General features: G+C 36.8%; 1 protein-coding gene across 3 annotated transcripts in view; it reads left to right on the top strand.

The window, feature by feature from the left end:
• Positions 1-16,575, top strand: part of LOC106164740 (metabotropic glycine receptor-like) — a 29,493-nt gene extending 12,918 nt beyond the window's left edge. For 2 of the 3 annotated variants that reach the window (XM_087005322.1, XM_087005323.1), the window contains exons 2-10: positions 9,144-9,252; positions 10,979-11,323; positions 11,583-11,651; positions 12,086-12,195; positions 12,466-12,701; positions 14,315-14,453; positions 14,753-14,858; positions 15,154-15,303; positions 15,572-16,575. In XM_087005322.1, the coding sequence (XP_086861448.1) occupies positions 9,144-9,252; positions 10,979-11,323; positions 11,583-11,651; positions 12,086-12,195; positions 12,466-12,701; positions 14,315-14,453; positions 14,753-14,858; positions 15,154-15,303; positions 15,572-15,934 (1,627 nt within the window). In that variant the 3' untranslated portion in view covers positions 15,935-16,575. Of the gene's footprint in view, positions 1-4,410; positions 4,649-9,143; positions 9,253-10,978; positions 11,324-11,582; positions 11,652-12,085; positions 12,196-12,465; positions 12,702-14,314; positions 14,454-14,752; positions 14,859-15,153; positions 15,304-15,571 lie in introns of those variants that run through there. The other variant, XM_087005325.1, reaches the window with a different exon arrangement.
• Positions 16,576-17,026: the final 451 nt, after the last annotated feature.

Below are 17,026 nucleotides of genomic sequence, written 5' to 3'. Positions count from 1 at the left end.
AGAACTGAATCATTTAATTAGAATTGGTATAAAAAAGGAATCTAAGTATTGGGAAAGGTCGAGCTATGATTTGTGAGTACGAGTAAATCGCCTTTTTCTCGAGGAAAATTCTATTTGGCCTGAAAATCCCGGAAAGACTCTAGCGGTACACGCAATGGGTGGCAATGGGTTTAACTCCAGAAAACCCACCAATAACGAGTCACTGAATACACCGAAAGGATAAAGAAACGCCCAATGATTTTCTACTCACCCTATAGTCAGTTCAAACTCAGTTATCTTTGTCACTGTTAACAATCCTGTTTCTTGTTTTTTCTTTTCTTTATTTTTCATGAATATATGATACAAAATTGCACAGATCAGCTACGTTTGTGTCACTATCATTCCAACCGTGACGCCATGTATATCTTTCCTCGCGAATTTGAATACGTTGTTATAGCTGACATTGATCAGAATGAAAAGCAGTTGTCGTTATTGATATCATTACGCCGATACAATCGAATCCGAATGTATCAGCGACTTATATTCGGTTTCTTAGAATTATTTGAACTCGACCTTCCAGTCAACCTCGCGGTCGATTTTATTACCTCTTGGGATCCATTTCTAAGTGTTATTCCCCCCCCTCAATCATAACATTATCTCCGTATTTGTTCAGCTTGCATCTGCATCTGATCTGGATTCGAAACCTATTCGCAATTTTTTCTAGAAAAGCCTTTGTGACATATACACGGAAGGAGATCGAGAAACGCTCGTTGTCATACTGATGTCTGAATAAATCCCAGCTTTAACTTGAAAGCCGTAGAGCAATAAAGACGCAGCATTAGGAACTACCGACGGATTTCCTGTTTTTGCTCTTGGGTTGTGTATTGTTTATACAACCGTAAGAGGTATCTAAACGTCTTCTATGAAGTGCAATGTATTGTTTTCATGTTGGTTTTGTTTTGCAAAACTGGGGTATTCAGTGTTACACGTGTATTCCTTAATATAATAACCGCCTTTACTATTACTTAATCACTTTTCTGTACATTTGGGATGTTGCATGTTTATTTCGTTTTGTTCGTACATCATAATATTATCAACGTTCTGCATGTGCGTGAGTGCGTGCGTGTGTGTATGTATGTGTGTGTGTCCACCACTGCTACTTCCGCATGATGACGGCTACATGCACAATAGGCCCACGAGAGTTCCAATGGGTTGATGGTGGCAGAGAGAGAGAGAGAGAGAGAGAGAGAGAGAGCTTCAAACGGTAATAAGACATCTTATGGTCTGCTTCACCTAGAGTCGCTCTTAATTTACCATATCGTAAAGTATTTCTGCCTGCTTGTCGTAACTGGCCATGAATGTTAATAGCACATTTGACCTCGATTTGTATTATGTACAGTTTTCTATGCAATCTCTTAACAGTGTACGCAGGTAATTTAAATAGTTGTATATGGAATCTATGGTTGATTGTCGAAAATAAGATTTAGAAAATTGATAATAATAGTAAATAAATGAAACGGTTTTAAAGGATACTGCATAACAGTAGTCTATGTGGTGTAAAAGAAACATATTAGCATACTGTATATTATGACTTTACCTATGTGAATTCGAAGAAACTCTAGCATATCCCACTTAACGTATTTGTTTAAAGTCGACCATACCACATAATGGAGTTAGGACTTAATGAGCTGCTCCCGTTCAGACGAGTGCTCACTGTATTTCTCGGTGCAGGCAGGGCGTTCCTTTGGAAACGGTTCACTTTTTCGATGTCTGATTCGCGTATTGGTAGCATGCGTCACTAATTTGAAGAACTTTGCAGTTGTGTTTAAGTACGTCCCAAGAAACAATTTTGAAAGCTTCACTCGTTCCGCAATAAGAAAAATTTAGCGCTGTATTATGTTGCTAAAAAAAGCTGGGATACTTTCTATTTTTGAGGCAAATACTTTCCGACATTTAACACTTACTGGGACTCGCCCTTGCATTTGTCATTTATTCCAGGAAAGCTTTCACGTTTTTCATTTGTGAACATGCAGTTTTAGACTTAGCGCTGCGTTGGCGTTGCAGCATGAAATGTCAGATTGGATGCAAAAACCTCAGACGCAGCGTTACAATTATCTATTATGTTGTGAATCAACACTGCTGATTCTTTACCGCAAACCTGAACGTTTGAGTACGTCATCGTTTGACATCATGTTGTGCGAATGATGCTACACCTACTAAGATACCGAAAATTACAGTATTGTTCCTTAACGTTCACGTGGAAAGTGTTATAATGATTCCGAAATCGAACTTATGTGACTGCCTTATGAAAGGAGTTCGTTTTCTGTTTCTAGATTTGTCTAACAACAGTGTTAATTAGAAGGTGCGTCATAAACAAGGCAGGTGCGAAGACTGCAGGGAGACTTGCAGAAACGACATCTGAACTAAATATTCTACTTCATAAACAACAATGCGCAGCTACAGTGAGAGTGTTTATCAAAGAAACGATACCTCCAAAGGTCTTGTTGCCCTTTCTTAAATTTGTTTTCCTCCATTAAGAAATATCAGCTGGCAAGTTGCTTTTTTATGTGTATTTGTCAGTCGCTCATGATTGTACAAATGCCTCAGTAACACATCAAAATGAATAAATAAAATAAATTTTGATACTGTGTCATAAACCCTTTAGGAAGAAGGATATTAGGAACAAAGATAGCAATGGACGCTAGGGAATTTAAGTGACAACGAATATGAATATTGATTTTAAGATAATTATTTTTGCATGTTCACGTGATGTTCTTTATATGAATATGGCTTTAAAACAATTAACGTCAGAATGAACGTTTTAAATGAATATCATGCTTCACATATCTTTAGAATTTGTAAATTTAATTTTCCAGTGAAAAAATGGCAAATGGTTTGCCAATCAATCAAGATACTGGATATCATTATTGAAATGTTAATTTCGATTTTCTTAATAAGTCTCTCTTATTAATGGTAATGCCATTAAGCTGGCGGTAACTAAAGGACTGTGCGTTGAGATTATGCTGTTTGGTTGCTTTGATGGCAAAATAAGCGTGAAAGGGAACCAAGTTTATAATCTTTGCAGCGACCATTATCTGAAACAAAGACAAACCATACTCCTTTTCATAGGTACGGAAGAAGTGGATACTGACTATAAATAATTTTTCTATAAATCACAGTTATACAACCAAATATTTTCATTTGAAAAGTCATTTATCTTCTTCTTCAAAAATGACCGATTGCAAGTGAAAAAGATTTAACAAAGCTGGATGGATGGATAATAAAGACAGACAGACGAACAAACAGACGGACAAAAGAACAAGACAGTCAGATAGACAGATAGGCAGACACACACAGATAACCAGGAGACTGCTCTAATTTCACCTAAAAGGTATATTAACGCATTTATTCCGTGGCACTTATGTTATTAGATTGAAATATCATATTAAAACCGATAGTGTACTTTGATATCTTACCCAAGCCGTGATCAGCGAGAATAGAATGTGTCATAAGTGGATGACATGCCACATACGTATTACATTACTCCATCAACCTAAATATTCTAAAGAGCCACAGAAGCGTATCTCCCAATATACTGTGAGAGTGCACAACTCACCTCATTAATTGAGAGTCTTGTAAGACTTTTTATTAGATAACAGAAAATTGTTGCTTTTGACTCGCATACCATTCGCAGAAACTGCACAGCAGTTGGGTCAGTGCCTTTGCACTGGAATGTGAGCCAAATACTGGCATGGACACGGTTTTCATCATTAGCCAGATCAATGGGTACAGATAAGTTGTTTAAACTGATCATCGCCTGGTTTATGTAAGCAGGAGAGCTGTTTAATGAGTTTATATTCCCCTATTTGCGTTTTATTTAGACACTGAGTACAGATACAATACTGGCATACTACGTTAGTTGAATGGCGGTTTGCCATGATGTACGGGCCAATATATAAATCTGCCAAATTTGTGCGGCACGCTGTTTTCATGCCAACGTATTTCTCCCTTGATTTAGCCTATATTTGAACTCTGTCTGCCTGTGATCGAGTTTTTCTTTTAATTGGGCATCTGTGCGTGTGTGCGTGTGTGCCTGCAGAGCACCTGTCGCTTTATACGAGCAGCATGCGCCTTCTCTTATTTCAGGTAACTTGTGTACGTTGAACCGTCGGTCCTGTGAAGTAATAACGCAAGGACAACTGGCACCCATTTTACAACATCTATATCATATAACCCAGTTAGTTTGCAACAGTGCTGGTCAGGTCTTCCTTCCTCTGCAGGGAAGAAACCGCATAAATATTACATGAGAGAATGAAAAAAGAAATAACCCCATTTTTTTTCAAATATTTAAATCTATTTCAAATCATATTGTACGAGTGTTAGATACTTCGCTCTTCAGACCACAACCCCATGTAGTCCGGTATTTGGAATTTGTGCCAGAATTTTACACTTTTATCAAATAACACAAGCCAAGGAGTTGCTCCACTGGCATGATGCCTCTTGCATACAACGTACAAACACGCTGCGTGGATTTTACAAGACTTGCTGGAATGCAAAACATGTGTTTTCCAATAGATGGCTACAAAGAGAAATGGAAATTTAAGTCTGGAAACCAGATACTTTCAAAACATTCTTTGGCATCCTAGTACCCACACGCCCGCCACCAAGAGTAAGTTACAGACCTCTTATTCAGTTAATTCGAGCTTCAGAATAATATGTATGTTATAGATACACAGAAACGTGCAATTTCAGTTTATCATACATGCACAATTAAGGCATCTATCCAGTAAGGTTTCCATAAATACTGCATCTATTTGGCATGTTATGAATATGCGGGTCAAGTGCAAATAACAACATGTTGTTCTGGAAATCCTGGCGCTAGATAAGGTATCGCTCCTATGATTTAATCAGTAGATTACTAGCTTTTTGTTATTGGATGCAAAAGGTGAAATAAAACATGGAAGAATTGACGAGAATACATAATGTTGTATAATGATGTGGCTCGGTAGAGCATAGTAATATTGAAACAAGGTTGATAAACATTGTGTATATGGTGAAATGTGTAATCTCCTAATTGATGCACATGTTGAACAAATTGCGTGACGCATGAGTTGTGTTCAATCGAGTGATATATGTAAAGCATTGTGCCGCCCAGCTGCTGCTTCCATAGGTTTTTTTAATATATTACATGCGTTTAGAGACAAACAATTTCTAGAGTAATATAAAAGTATTCAAGTGTTTAAAATACTTTGATGCTTTTTTTTAAACTTTTACAATACCAGTATATAATTTACTTTCTATATTTATATTTTGCAGCGTGGTTTCGTTTCACCAGTTTTATCTACACACTTTTCTTCGTGTATCGTCTTTGTCAAGAGCTTCTTAACTTTACCTCTGTAGCTGCTTTTTATCTGTGTAATCTTGTATTGGTATTTCCGTGTAAAATCTGTTCAGGTGAGGAACCCTTAAGACTTGCTTTGCAGTGGGAGTTGATCAGATAAATCATCTAGTCTACTTAGGTCATTAAATCACTGCTGTGCCATTAGTATTGACGACACATTCTTGTTTGCCTCCTGAAACAAGCATGGAAAATAGTTTTGAAAACAATCTTGATAATATAGCTCAAGCAGAAACCCCAAAAATATTATTCTAAAACTTATCATTCTTATCTTCAACACTTTTTAGAATATATTTAAAAAGTTAAATTCACTTTCCAATGTTCTCACTGCCCATCTGGACAGGCCTTCATTGAAATAGTCACTAATTGCGTTTTCTCTATTAGAAAAAGATCAATTGTTTTCATAATTTCAAGGTTCGTGGGGCCTATCCTTCTTGTCCATCTTTATGAAAGCCAGTCATTACTTCTTCTACTATCCCTTTAAGTGACAACTCTACTAAAGGCACGATGGCATTAATTCTATACAGAAATTCTCTTTGGCTACAAGAGAAAGGTGCACAGAATTCACCCGAGGCATGCATATCTGTGAATATTATACGAAAAAGCAATATGTGACCCTTGAATAGGGTTAACTCAGTGGCCATTTTGCCCAATTAACGGTGAATACTAGTTTGTATATGAAGTTGCATCTAAAATCATCAAATCTTGCATCATTAACAAGGGGTTCTGATACCCACTTCATTGAAAATATGCGTCTTCCATAAAAATGATATCAGTGACACAGCCTTTAAACTTGCTACTTTGTTATGCAATACAATACATTTTTGTTTGCATTTGTTTATGATATTTTAGTTTCAAGTTAAAAAAAAAGATTCTATACAGATTGTAGTTTTGTTTTGACACATATCATGAGAACTATACAAGGTCTGGAAACAAAGAAAAATTATTTAAAAAAGTATATACCATTTCTTTGAGCTAATTTGTGCTCTAAGATACCTATATTAGTATAGAAGGATATTGTAGTTCTCAAGCATTGTGTATTAAAATGTCTTTTGATTTAACAAAAAAGCTTCTGTTGTGTAATTTCCAAAAAATATCGGTATTTCATTAATAATCCCATGGGGTCGTAAACGACCCACCCGGTATGATATAGGGTTAAAAAGGAACCGATGGTTAAAGATTTGTGCCTTTTATGGCATCTCACATAAGAGTATAACAAGAAACGGTAAATTGTTTCTTTAACACATCTAATGAAGATGGATAAAACATGTAAGTTTACGTTGGAAAACACTCGTTGAACCACTCGTACTACAAAGACGTTCTGCGTTTTAAGCTGACACTTCAAATTTGTTCATTTCTAATTTGGAAACTGTTGCTATGGTGTCAAAAGCATATCATCCTCATGACCCAGTCGTAACTATGGACAACCCTTCTCTAATTAAGCATCTTTTGCCATATCGCTCAATTTCTTAATTCATCACTTCATCGAGATTTCTATCCTTTAGCTTTCGTTTTACTTTAAAGTACTTATGTTTTATATGGTTTTTAGTAAGTCTTATGTGTTTTATTTTGTATAATAGCACGCCTAGATAGATCTTTTTGTAATATGCGCAATTTTAATTAAAAGTGAGATGTATTGAAATGTGGTATAGAAGAAACCATCCCATTTTATTATTTACCATCATGTTTTTTACATCATTGAACGCCTGGTAATGTGTGCGGGTAAAGGTAAAAACAATTTGAAAGTTTTACTTTTACGCCTATTTGCATCATCTGTAATGCTAGAAAACATATCTTGTGATAGGTTTCTCTATGTTAGCGGAAATGATGAGCTTTCAGAAATTTAATAAACGGCATTGTTTCGGTTTTGGCATATACTTTTACATGAAGCTTAGTCCTAAATCTTTTAGCAAATCTCTATACCTTCTTACAAATATAGTTTTTCATATAGGCGGATTAAGACACACATTTCTGTAAAGAGCGTGAGAGAGAACGAGAGAGAAAAAGAATGTTTATGTATGCCTTTGTTTGCTGTAACTGTCGGTGTTTATCTGCCGGTTTACCTGGGCGTGTAGGCGTGAGCAATAGGCTTTACAGCGGTAATTATGTGTGGAGTTTCATGTTGTGAAAGATGATATAGATTTCTTGTCTTCCCTGTAAGTCAAGTGTTGTTTTTACTGTTTGCTGAGGAAGCAGGATTGCGCTTTTTTAGATTGAGTAGATTTTCTTAATGGACTGCCACTCTTCCAAACGGAAGCTCACACCTAGCTACACTAACCCAGTAGTTAAGGTGCTCCACTGCCAGACGACTGAAATGACAAACCCCTGCACAACATTTATCGAGTGTTCCATATGAAGTAGACTTTATCCAAATGGCCTTTTGTCTCCCGGTCATTTATCGCAAATGACGCAAATATGCCTCAATCTATCGTAACAATCCATTTATCCGACCGTCTATTGATCACATCCGGCTATGGCTTTCAGTCTCTGTGACCTCGCCTGCTCTGAAAGGTCATCTGCTCCACGCACTGTTCATCGTCTGCTGTGTTACAACCAAATACCTTCCTATTGAACCAGATGCGGGTAAATATTGGTGCATAAGCAAAATTGATTCTATGGACAATCAGAACGCAATTTAGCTAAAACGTGTTTAACCTTTCGACATAAAAGTCGTATGACAGTTAAAAGATGTCGATTTATAGGGCATTCCATATACAGACAAAACCAACTTTGAGGTCTACTTGGCTTTTTTTCTCACAAACTGCTGTTACGGTTGGTATTCGTTACGAACAATTGAAACCGATTTTGTTCTTAGAGTGACAAATATAATATTTGTAACTCAAAGTGTCATGAACTGTTACTAAATTTTGTATCCCAAAGTAATAGACTACAGAATTAAGGCATTTGAAAATTAAATTAAATTAAATTTTGAGGAAAAGTTGAGAAAACGTTGTTAAAGATTGAACATTATTTACATTTTGAAAAAAATGAAGAATATCCTTAATCTTACAGGAGATGTTTGTATTAGGGTTAATGTATCACACAACAAGTAAGTTTCTGTTGTGTGATCTTGGCTAACTTTTATTTAATTGTGTGTTTGTAGGCTTTCTGATTCAAAATGTGGGTCCATTTTTAAAATACCTACTAGGCCGATTATTTATGTAAACATTATGTGATTGACAGAGGTGCACACATAGCCAAATAGCCAAGTAACATTTTTTGCAATTCGTTTACTTGCACGCGGGTTACTCTTTAGTTGAAATTCACAACAAAAAGGTGATTTTGTGTCAAAAACATCAGACAATATGAACATCGACGTTGTTAAGTTCGAACTGCATCGTGTCTGATCCTTCAGTTTCTGATTTAAAGATATTATCCAGGTTAAACCACAAAATCCTATTAGCAATGGAGACACTCTCAACAATGTGAATTGTATAAAGCGGATATATATGCACACACACACACAGGCACAAAACGTAATATGGACTTCGCGGACGTATGATAGGAACATATGAAAATTATCACTCACTCTTTCTTTCTTTCTCTCTCTCTCAAAACGTCTTATGTATTTTCTCACAGAAATGACGCTTTTTATGTGGTTTAAGCTTGTGGCATGAGTCTAATATTAAGATGCACACCTTGCGGTTTGGTTGTTATTATATAGCACCAGAGATAGGCACTTCCCAATGCAATGTTTTGGAATGAAGACGACCATTGCATGCAGAGCAAGTCTATTTTTAAGATTAATTTGCAACCATTATTTCAGGGGTGTTGTAGCAATCCACATCGACTTGCAACGCCATGATATCAACCAGTGCACCGCACATGGGAATTTCTTTAGTGGAACTAACCGATGTCAACCGGAAACCACCAAGGTAGGCAAACCAATTAAGTTAAATGATATATGGTGACATAGCATACGTGCTGAAATATTAGGAAATATACAACAAAGTTACAACGTAAATAAACTGACCAAAAGTTCATGTCAAACAATCTAAAATGTTAGAATAGGCCTATGTCACTCCCCCAGTCGTCAACGCGGTTATTTAAGTATGGAAATACAAGCGTAAATGTATCTAATTGAGCAATCACTGTATTGATAGAATATAAAAAAACCACTTCAAGTATTCCCATATTTCGGCAACTAAGTATGATACATGGAACTTTGATTTTCAAAGTAACGCTCTGCAATTACACCATCAGAACGCCATCATGTCACATATGGAACTGCTCCTGTATGTTTGTTATCCTTGCGGGAAATCGCGTCCCACACCTATCACATTCACTGCTTCCTCTCATCGGGCTTTGATATCGATGAAGGTGCAGTGTTTTACACGTTTTTCAAGAATGATCATCCAGTCGAACGTGTCAGAGTGGTGATGGATGAACCAGTTCATACTTTTAATTAAAGGTCACCAGAGAAATCGGACAAAAAGGAGTTTGTAAGGAATTCGGCTTCCATCCATCTTGCAACTCTCTTGTGTGTTGTGTAATTTTGTAACAGTTTAGTTCAGTGCGCAGCTGGTATTGAGTTTTCTAAATAGTGACAGTGACTTTAATATGTTGTGTCTTACACATGATATACGGGGTTGAGAACATTGGGTCTAACGCGCCGATACCCATTTAATATGCTGCAAATGGAAAGCAATAAAACTAACCCGTCATACTGTAGAGCAGTTGTCATTTTTCTAAATTTGCTTTTCCTGTAGTGAACCCAGTGCGATTAACTTCTATATCAAACGTGAATTTAACTAATAAAAAAAGTATACCTTACCCCATATTATGCCTGTTTCATTTAAGTAAATTAATGAATATAAGGCGTATATAGATATCATTCAATCATCAATTCTCAGAGAATCACTACAATACCGATAGCGTTTGCAGCTGGACTAGCTGTATCAATTTAGTAACATAATGTAATGTTAATAAACGTCACTGGGTCCTGCCGAACATATGACACATGCCCAGCTTCAAGTCCCCGTGTCGGGACTGTGATATTTCACATGCCACATGCCTAGCACCAAGGCCCCGTAAGAGCAACAAGAACCGCGGTGTTTCACATGACATTTCCAAGTACTCTGGCCCCACACCCGGACCATGAAATTCCACGTGCCTAGCACTTTGGCCCAGTTCCATGATCATGATATTTCACATGCCACATGCCCAGTGCTAAGGGCCCCGTACAAGGACCATGATATTTCAATTGCCACATCCGATGTACTAGGGGCCCGTTCTAGTGTACTTTAATATATATAAGGACAATTTTACACTGTATTTATACGCTTTATAGGTGCACTCTTGCTTGGCATCTCACTCACCTTTTTACCTTAGCTCTTGCATTCATTGGGTGAGGTTACAAGAAAAGTATTTGGTCTGTTTTACCAAAGATAAGAAATGGCTATTGCTTTGGACAGTTTGCTATGTATTTGTGAAATATTGTTGATGTATCCCGGGTCAAAATGGAGTTAATTTTTTTGTCTTTCACCTAATATCTAGTACTTTCATAGTAAGTTTTTGGATGAAAATGCTGGACAGTTTTGTCTTGCAGTATGTCGGGTATATAATGGCGGTTCCTCATTGGCCACACTGTTTCATTTCCAGTGCATTCCTATCCCCGGGCGGGGGTTTAGTGTGGGAGCGTACAAGTGCCAATGTAAGAAGGGATACTACTTCCCCAACATTACTGCCAACGTCTCCTATTTTGACGGGCTGGAAATGGAGAGAGTTTACTTCAGTGACCTTCAAAAAAACAAGAACTCCAGCTTTAGTGAGGAGTTCCAGTGTCTTCCATGCAAGAGAGGTTGTGACCAATGCGTTGACGACAGTCCCTGTCTTGTAGAATATGACTTCCGGTTGATGAGAGGCATTCCGCTGGGAATACAGAGCTTCTGTATGACGATTGTTCTTATAATTGGCATTGTTATTATTCGCATACGAAAGAAGAAGGTGAGAATATTGAGGAAACTCAAGTGTATTATATTTTGGTATATGGAATATGTTCAATCGATGCCAGTTGGTGCCAGGGTATTCGCAAATCCGCTTGTTTCCGACTGAATGTAATTAGTTGTATTTCATTTCGTATCTTTATTTCATAACTGAAATGAATTTTCTTATTTACTCATTTGTTGCTAACTTATTTGTTCATTATTTCATTTATTTGTTTATTCTTGAATTCGCACAGACTAACCGTCTGTATTGTTTCCAGGCCATTAAAGTAAGCATGTGGATCATGTTGGAAATCATCTTGTTTGGAGCCCTACTTATGTACACTTCGGTAAGTGCACCCCTCTTGAATCATTACAAAGGTCACTGTTCATTGCCTTCCTCTTTTATATGGACGACAGACCGAGGATCTTAAAATAAAGATGGACATTATTCTATACAATATTCCCCCGTTCCTCTTCTGAAAATTCGGGAATTATTGTTTCAAGAGCCAGCCATATTATAATTAAGGTATCCCTGCTATACGGCTACCAAGGATGGTTTTAATTTAAAACCACATACTGTACCTTCTAAAGGTACATGTAGCAGTTTCTTGCATATATTGACAGTCCTTCTTTTATTGAGAAAAGCATTCTCATACATATAAGTATATTAAATTCAGTATAGTACTTATGCAGTCCGACTGTAAAATACAAATTGCGTGATTTATGATTGATTGCTTACGTCATTTTCATGTGCGGATGACATCATATACTATATTTCCAGGTGGTTGTTCAATACTTTGAGCCTACGACTCTGACCTGTATATTGGTCCCGTGGTTTAGAGAAGTAGGATTTGCTATAGTATTTGGGGCACTTATTTTGAAAATTTACAGGTACAGAACATTGACCTGCTACATGTATAGATCTAGATGTCCTAAAGGGGCAGAATATCGATAGAAAAATATTTACGAGAATAAAAAGTTAAAGTTATTAACATGTGTTTTGTTCCGTATTGATCAGCTATTACTGTGTATTCTCATTTGACTGACATTGATTTAAAAAAGATGTTCTCGATACTGTCAAATGTGATTGTGACTAGTGGTTGATTTCTTTCTTTTCAAGATAACATCCGACTAATTTCTATTATCGCTTTGTATTTTTAGGTTTCTTGCAGAGTTTCAGACGCGGAGGGCCAGACGAGTCCATATACGAGACAAAGACTTACTTAAGTACCTTTTAGGGCTGGTGATAATTGTATTAGGGTATATGTGCGCGTGGACTGCGGCTAATTTCCAGCATGAGCACGACGGCAGCTCTCTGACGGAAATGGGGATGATTGCTGAAGGAACACAGTTCGTCGTCTGCAAATCGCATTGGTGGGATTATATTATTGAAGTCGGTGAGTTCCTATTGGGATGGGTTACATTAAATTGTTAAGTCACTTGCAGTCGAATAATTATTGACGTCTGTATGGACGGAGCGCTGAAAAGTTGCTGTGTCGCATTAAAACAATATAAGTCACAATATGCAGCAATATGGAAAATTCAATACCCGCAATATAACATACATGTATAATTCTGCCAATCATGGGCAAATGATCAGAATGTTATCGCTCTGCTTATGTCATAAATATGTAATCGCAAGCATTGCTCAGCTGTTCTAATATTGTCACATCCTACTCTAACAAACCTATAAATTGCCATTTATTCCTAGTCCTGATTGAACCTTTATTTCATAAAGAAATATCGCCTGTGTGCCAGGTCAAGAGACACTTACAGAGCAATTTAAGCCAGAAATGCAATCAGTATGTCCCGTACTTTGTGAAAAATTCGGTTACGAAATATATCTAATAGAGCTATCCACTCAGTGTTATCGATTTATGAAATTTACAGCAACTTTGCACGTTAATTAAGACAACACTGCAATAAAGAGTCTGCGTTTTCCATATAAAAAGTATATGACAAGCCAATGACATGTTTCCCGGGAAGATTAATGATGTTGGAACACGAATATGGCATTAAACAGATTAAAGGAATGTTCTTGTTATTTATATTATCTCAGTGGAAATAGACAGGGATCGGTTTTGGGATTATTATATAAGGGGCTGGGTTCTAATTATGTTTTTATGTACAGACACAGATGTGTCTGTACATATAGCCGTCATCTGCGTCTGTCGTCGCCGTCGCCGTCGTCGCCGTGCACTTTTACTGATAACACCATAAGTGGAAAACTGTTTTTTCTTTTGGCTAAAAACTTACAGAACTGATGAATATTTATAATATGCAGGTCAAGTTCGAAAATCAGCATGATCGGGTCACTTATAGGGAATTTATGCTGTTTTTTCACTTTTTTCAGCATATATGCAGCACCGATAACACGATAAGTGGAAAACCGTTTTACCTTTTGGCTTGAAACTTACAGAACTGATGAATATTTATAATACTCAGGTCAAGTTCGAAAATCAGCGTGATTGTGTCATTTTTAGTGAATTTAGGCTATTTTTTCTCTTTTTTCAGCATATATACAGCACCGATAACACCATAAATGGAAAACCATTTTACATATTGGCTTGTTTGCATCTTTATTTTCTGTTTTTTGTCTGTACATTTGACAGCTTTGCTGCCTTGTTTAGGATTACTTTTAAGGGGGTGCCATATCATAGGGTGTTTTGTTCATAGCCACTGACGTTGGAGGTTTTCACAGTAAAGTCACGATTGGTGCTTCCCTCTTAATAACGACATATCTACATTTTCATCAAATTATCAGATGTCTTGTAAGACATGTCTTGTAACAAAGGACCATTTATACTTATACTTATACTTATACTTATACTTAAAAATTTACCGTCAAATGAATGACTTAGTACAGAGAAAAATCATTCTACACTACCGTATCAAACATCGTACTTCTCAGAAAATATGTAATTCATTTGCACAGTGTGTATGAAATAGATCTTTTGCTTAAGAGCTTGTATCTTAATACATGATACATATGAATATAATTCTGTTCCAGCGGAGTTTCTATTCCTATGTTGTGGAATCTACCTCTGCTACTGTATACGTAGTGCACCATCACTGTTTGCAGAGACCAGATACATCTCCTGGGCCATTTATAACGAAACCGTCATCTCAGCCATACTACATGTAGCCAGGTAACGCAATTAACGGCTATCAATGCCAGTTTCTTATCGCTACACCGATTTGAAAGAAGTGTTTGTAACAAAAAAATACAAGCCAACATAAATCTCTGGTGTACTGTAATTCTTGATAACCTTTAATAACAGAAATTTGGCCAATGGTTTTGAGCAAATGGTTTTGGGCAAAATCAATGATTGTGTATTTATATATATCGTTTTCTGATAATTCTTGTAAAATAATTGCAAGTAAAATCGTCTTGTACTGCTAAATTTCCTGACTGACTTTGAAACAGACCGCTGTTTCTCCTTTGCAGACACTTTTTGTTAACGATCCTGCATCCTGACTATATGTTCCTCATGTACTTCCTCCGCTGCCATCTAACGGTGTCCGTGACTCTGGTGCTGGTCTTCGGGCCAAAGGTATCTGTCATTCTTGGAACGCGTTTTCCTTTTTATAACTATTATTTTGGATTGATAGACATTGTGGTTTTCCTTGCACATTTGAAACAAAGAAAACAGAATTATTTCCAACCATTAATATAATTCTTTGCGATATATCAGAAAATCGGTTTAAAACTCGCCTAAATGACATCACTGACAGATTGATCTAATTAGTCATTGGTTTTTACTTGGGTTACAAAAGTATTATTTACTGATAATTGCCACGGAGAGCAGCTGTGTGTAATAAGGATGTTATTCCTCTTCTTTGCTGTAGCTTTGGTACACTCATCGACCACCTAAGACGGACTTCAGGGGCAGGGCGTTCTCAGACGTCGATGAAATCACCAAGCTCCGAATGGGTCTGACTCTGAACGGAGAGGTGACGGACATGAACATTGCAGAGATGGATCCAGAAGAGATAAAGGTACTAGTGAAGTGGTTGCTGATTTACAAATGTATCTGAAAATTCCCAATATCCAATATGTTTTTCTTTTTGATCTGACAAAAGTTTCGACGATAGTTTTTTAGGCTAATAGTCAGCCAACAGCGCATTGTTCTTTTATTTAAAATTCACGTCAGTTGAGGCCCACTTATCCTAATTGGGTCAATAGCCTAATTTAAATGAATCAATGTCTGTTCTTTTGTGTTCTTGTGTTCATTTGTATCTTTACTATATTACGTGTTATTTTCAGGGAGAATTAAAGAGACTTTACACCCAGCTGCAAATCTTTAAAACAAAATCTATGCGAAAAGACAATCCTCATATATCGAAGCGTAGAGGCGGAAGAAAGCCGACTCATAGACGTTTTTCTTTGCAACCTTTCGCACACCATCACAAACATTCTCGACATCGTGATCACGAGCACGAGTATGAAATGTCAAGGACACCGGAAGAATCTACGAACAGTGCCGAAGGAATCACGATTATAGTCGAAGACACCACAAACGGTGAACACGACGAAGCACAATCCACGTCTCACCAAGCACAATGTCTTCAAAAGGAATCTTCTCCTGGTCCCACTGTAACATTCAAACCAGGAACCAAGAGGTGTTGAGGATGATTTTAAACATATTGTTTTGTTTCTTAACCCTGTTCGTTTTAAAGGTTGCGACATAAGTGTCCATTTAAATGTTTCTGTGCTGTAACAGTAGTGGCATCAGAATGGTGGAAAGCATGATGTTGCTCTTGGTCAACCATTAAGATTATTTAAAGGTAAATGTTACATATAAATATATAAACATCTTTGACGGCCATTATGTATCTGTCTTGATACCAAGAGAGAGTCACTTGAGTAAAAGCGTCATGGATTATCTTCCATATCCATTTTCGTGGAATTTTTGTAATGTGTATCCATGGGAAAAGACACCTATTCAGGATCTATTTCTTTCATTCATGTTGTGATTTCAAAATGGAGAATTTTTATGAGAAGGTGTGAGAGCTTCTGACAAATCAGACTGATGCTGTTTGTACATATACTGTTAACTCATTCTTGTGCATGCTGTTGTACTCGGATTAACAGGATAACCGTGTAGAGGCTAGCTTAGAGGCGTAAACAAAATACATTATCCGAAAAAAATGATAATCGTGTTTGAACGGCAGGGGTGAAATTCCTCTCTCGTTTAGTGACATCGCAATTATTTTTTAGTTTTACTTTCCTTAAAATATAAAATTGAAAATAAATCTAATTTGTTGAAAGCTGTATTTGGCTGATATCTTGCATGGGATGTGCATATCCAATTTTTTTTTCTTTTTTACACACCTGTAGTTATTCAAACTGCTTCATGTCTAGAACTTCGTCAAGAGCTGAATTTTGATGTTAAATTATAAAAATAAGATAATTCACGGCATCATCTTTCACATGCTTTCAGCAGTGGTATTGTATTATAAAACAGTCACAGGTGGATTCAGACTCCAAACTCTCTCAGATATCCGTAAAAGATTAAAGTCACATACCCGTATAGGGGCGCGATTTGATTGCCTCCTAGCGGATCCATAGGATATTGGGAGTATGTTCTATCAAACATCTTTTAAGATACATATCTGCATTTGTTTGTGATCTGGATTTTAGTATTTGGAGGAGCAAATATACATGCACATTTTGATTAAAATGACTATACCCTTTTTGGTTCATTGATTAAAGGATTGC

Source organism: Lingula anatina, chromosome 2 (assembly GCF_051362555.1).
Source record: "Lingula anatina isolate TDL-2025a chromosome 2, LinAna3.0, whole genome shotgun sequence".
NCBI classification, from domain to species: Eukaryota; Metazoa; Brachiopoda; class Lingulata; order Lingulida; family Lingulidae; genus Lingula; species Lingula anatina.
The sequence above is the reverse complement of the archived record's forward strand: the minus strand, read 5'-3'. Positions and strand labels throughout refer to the sequence as shown.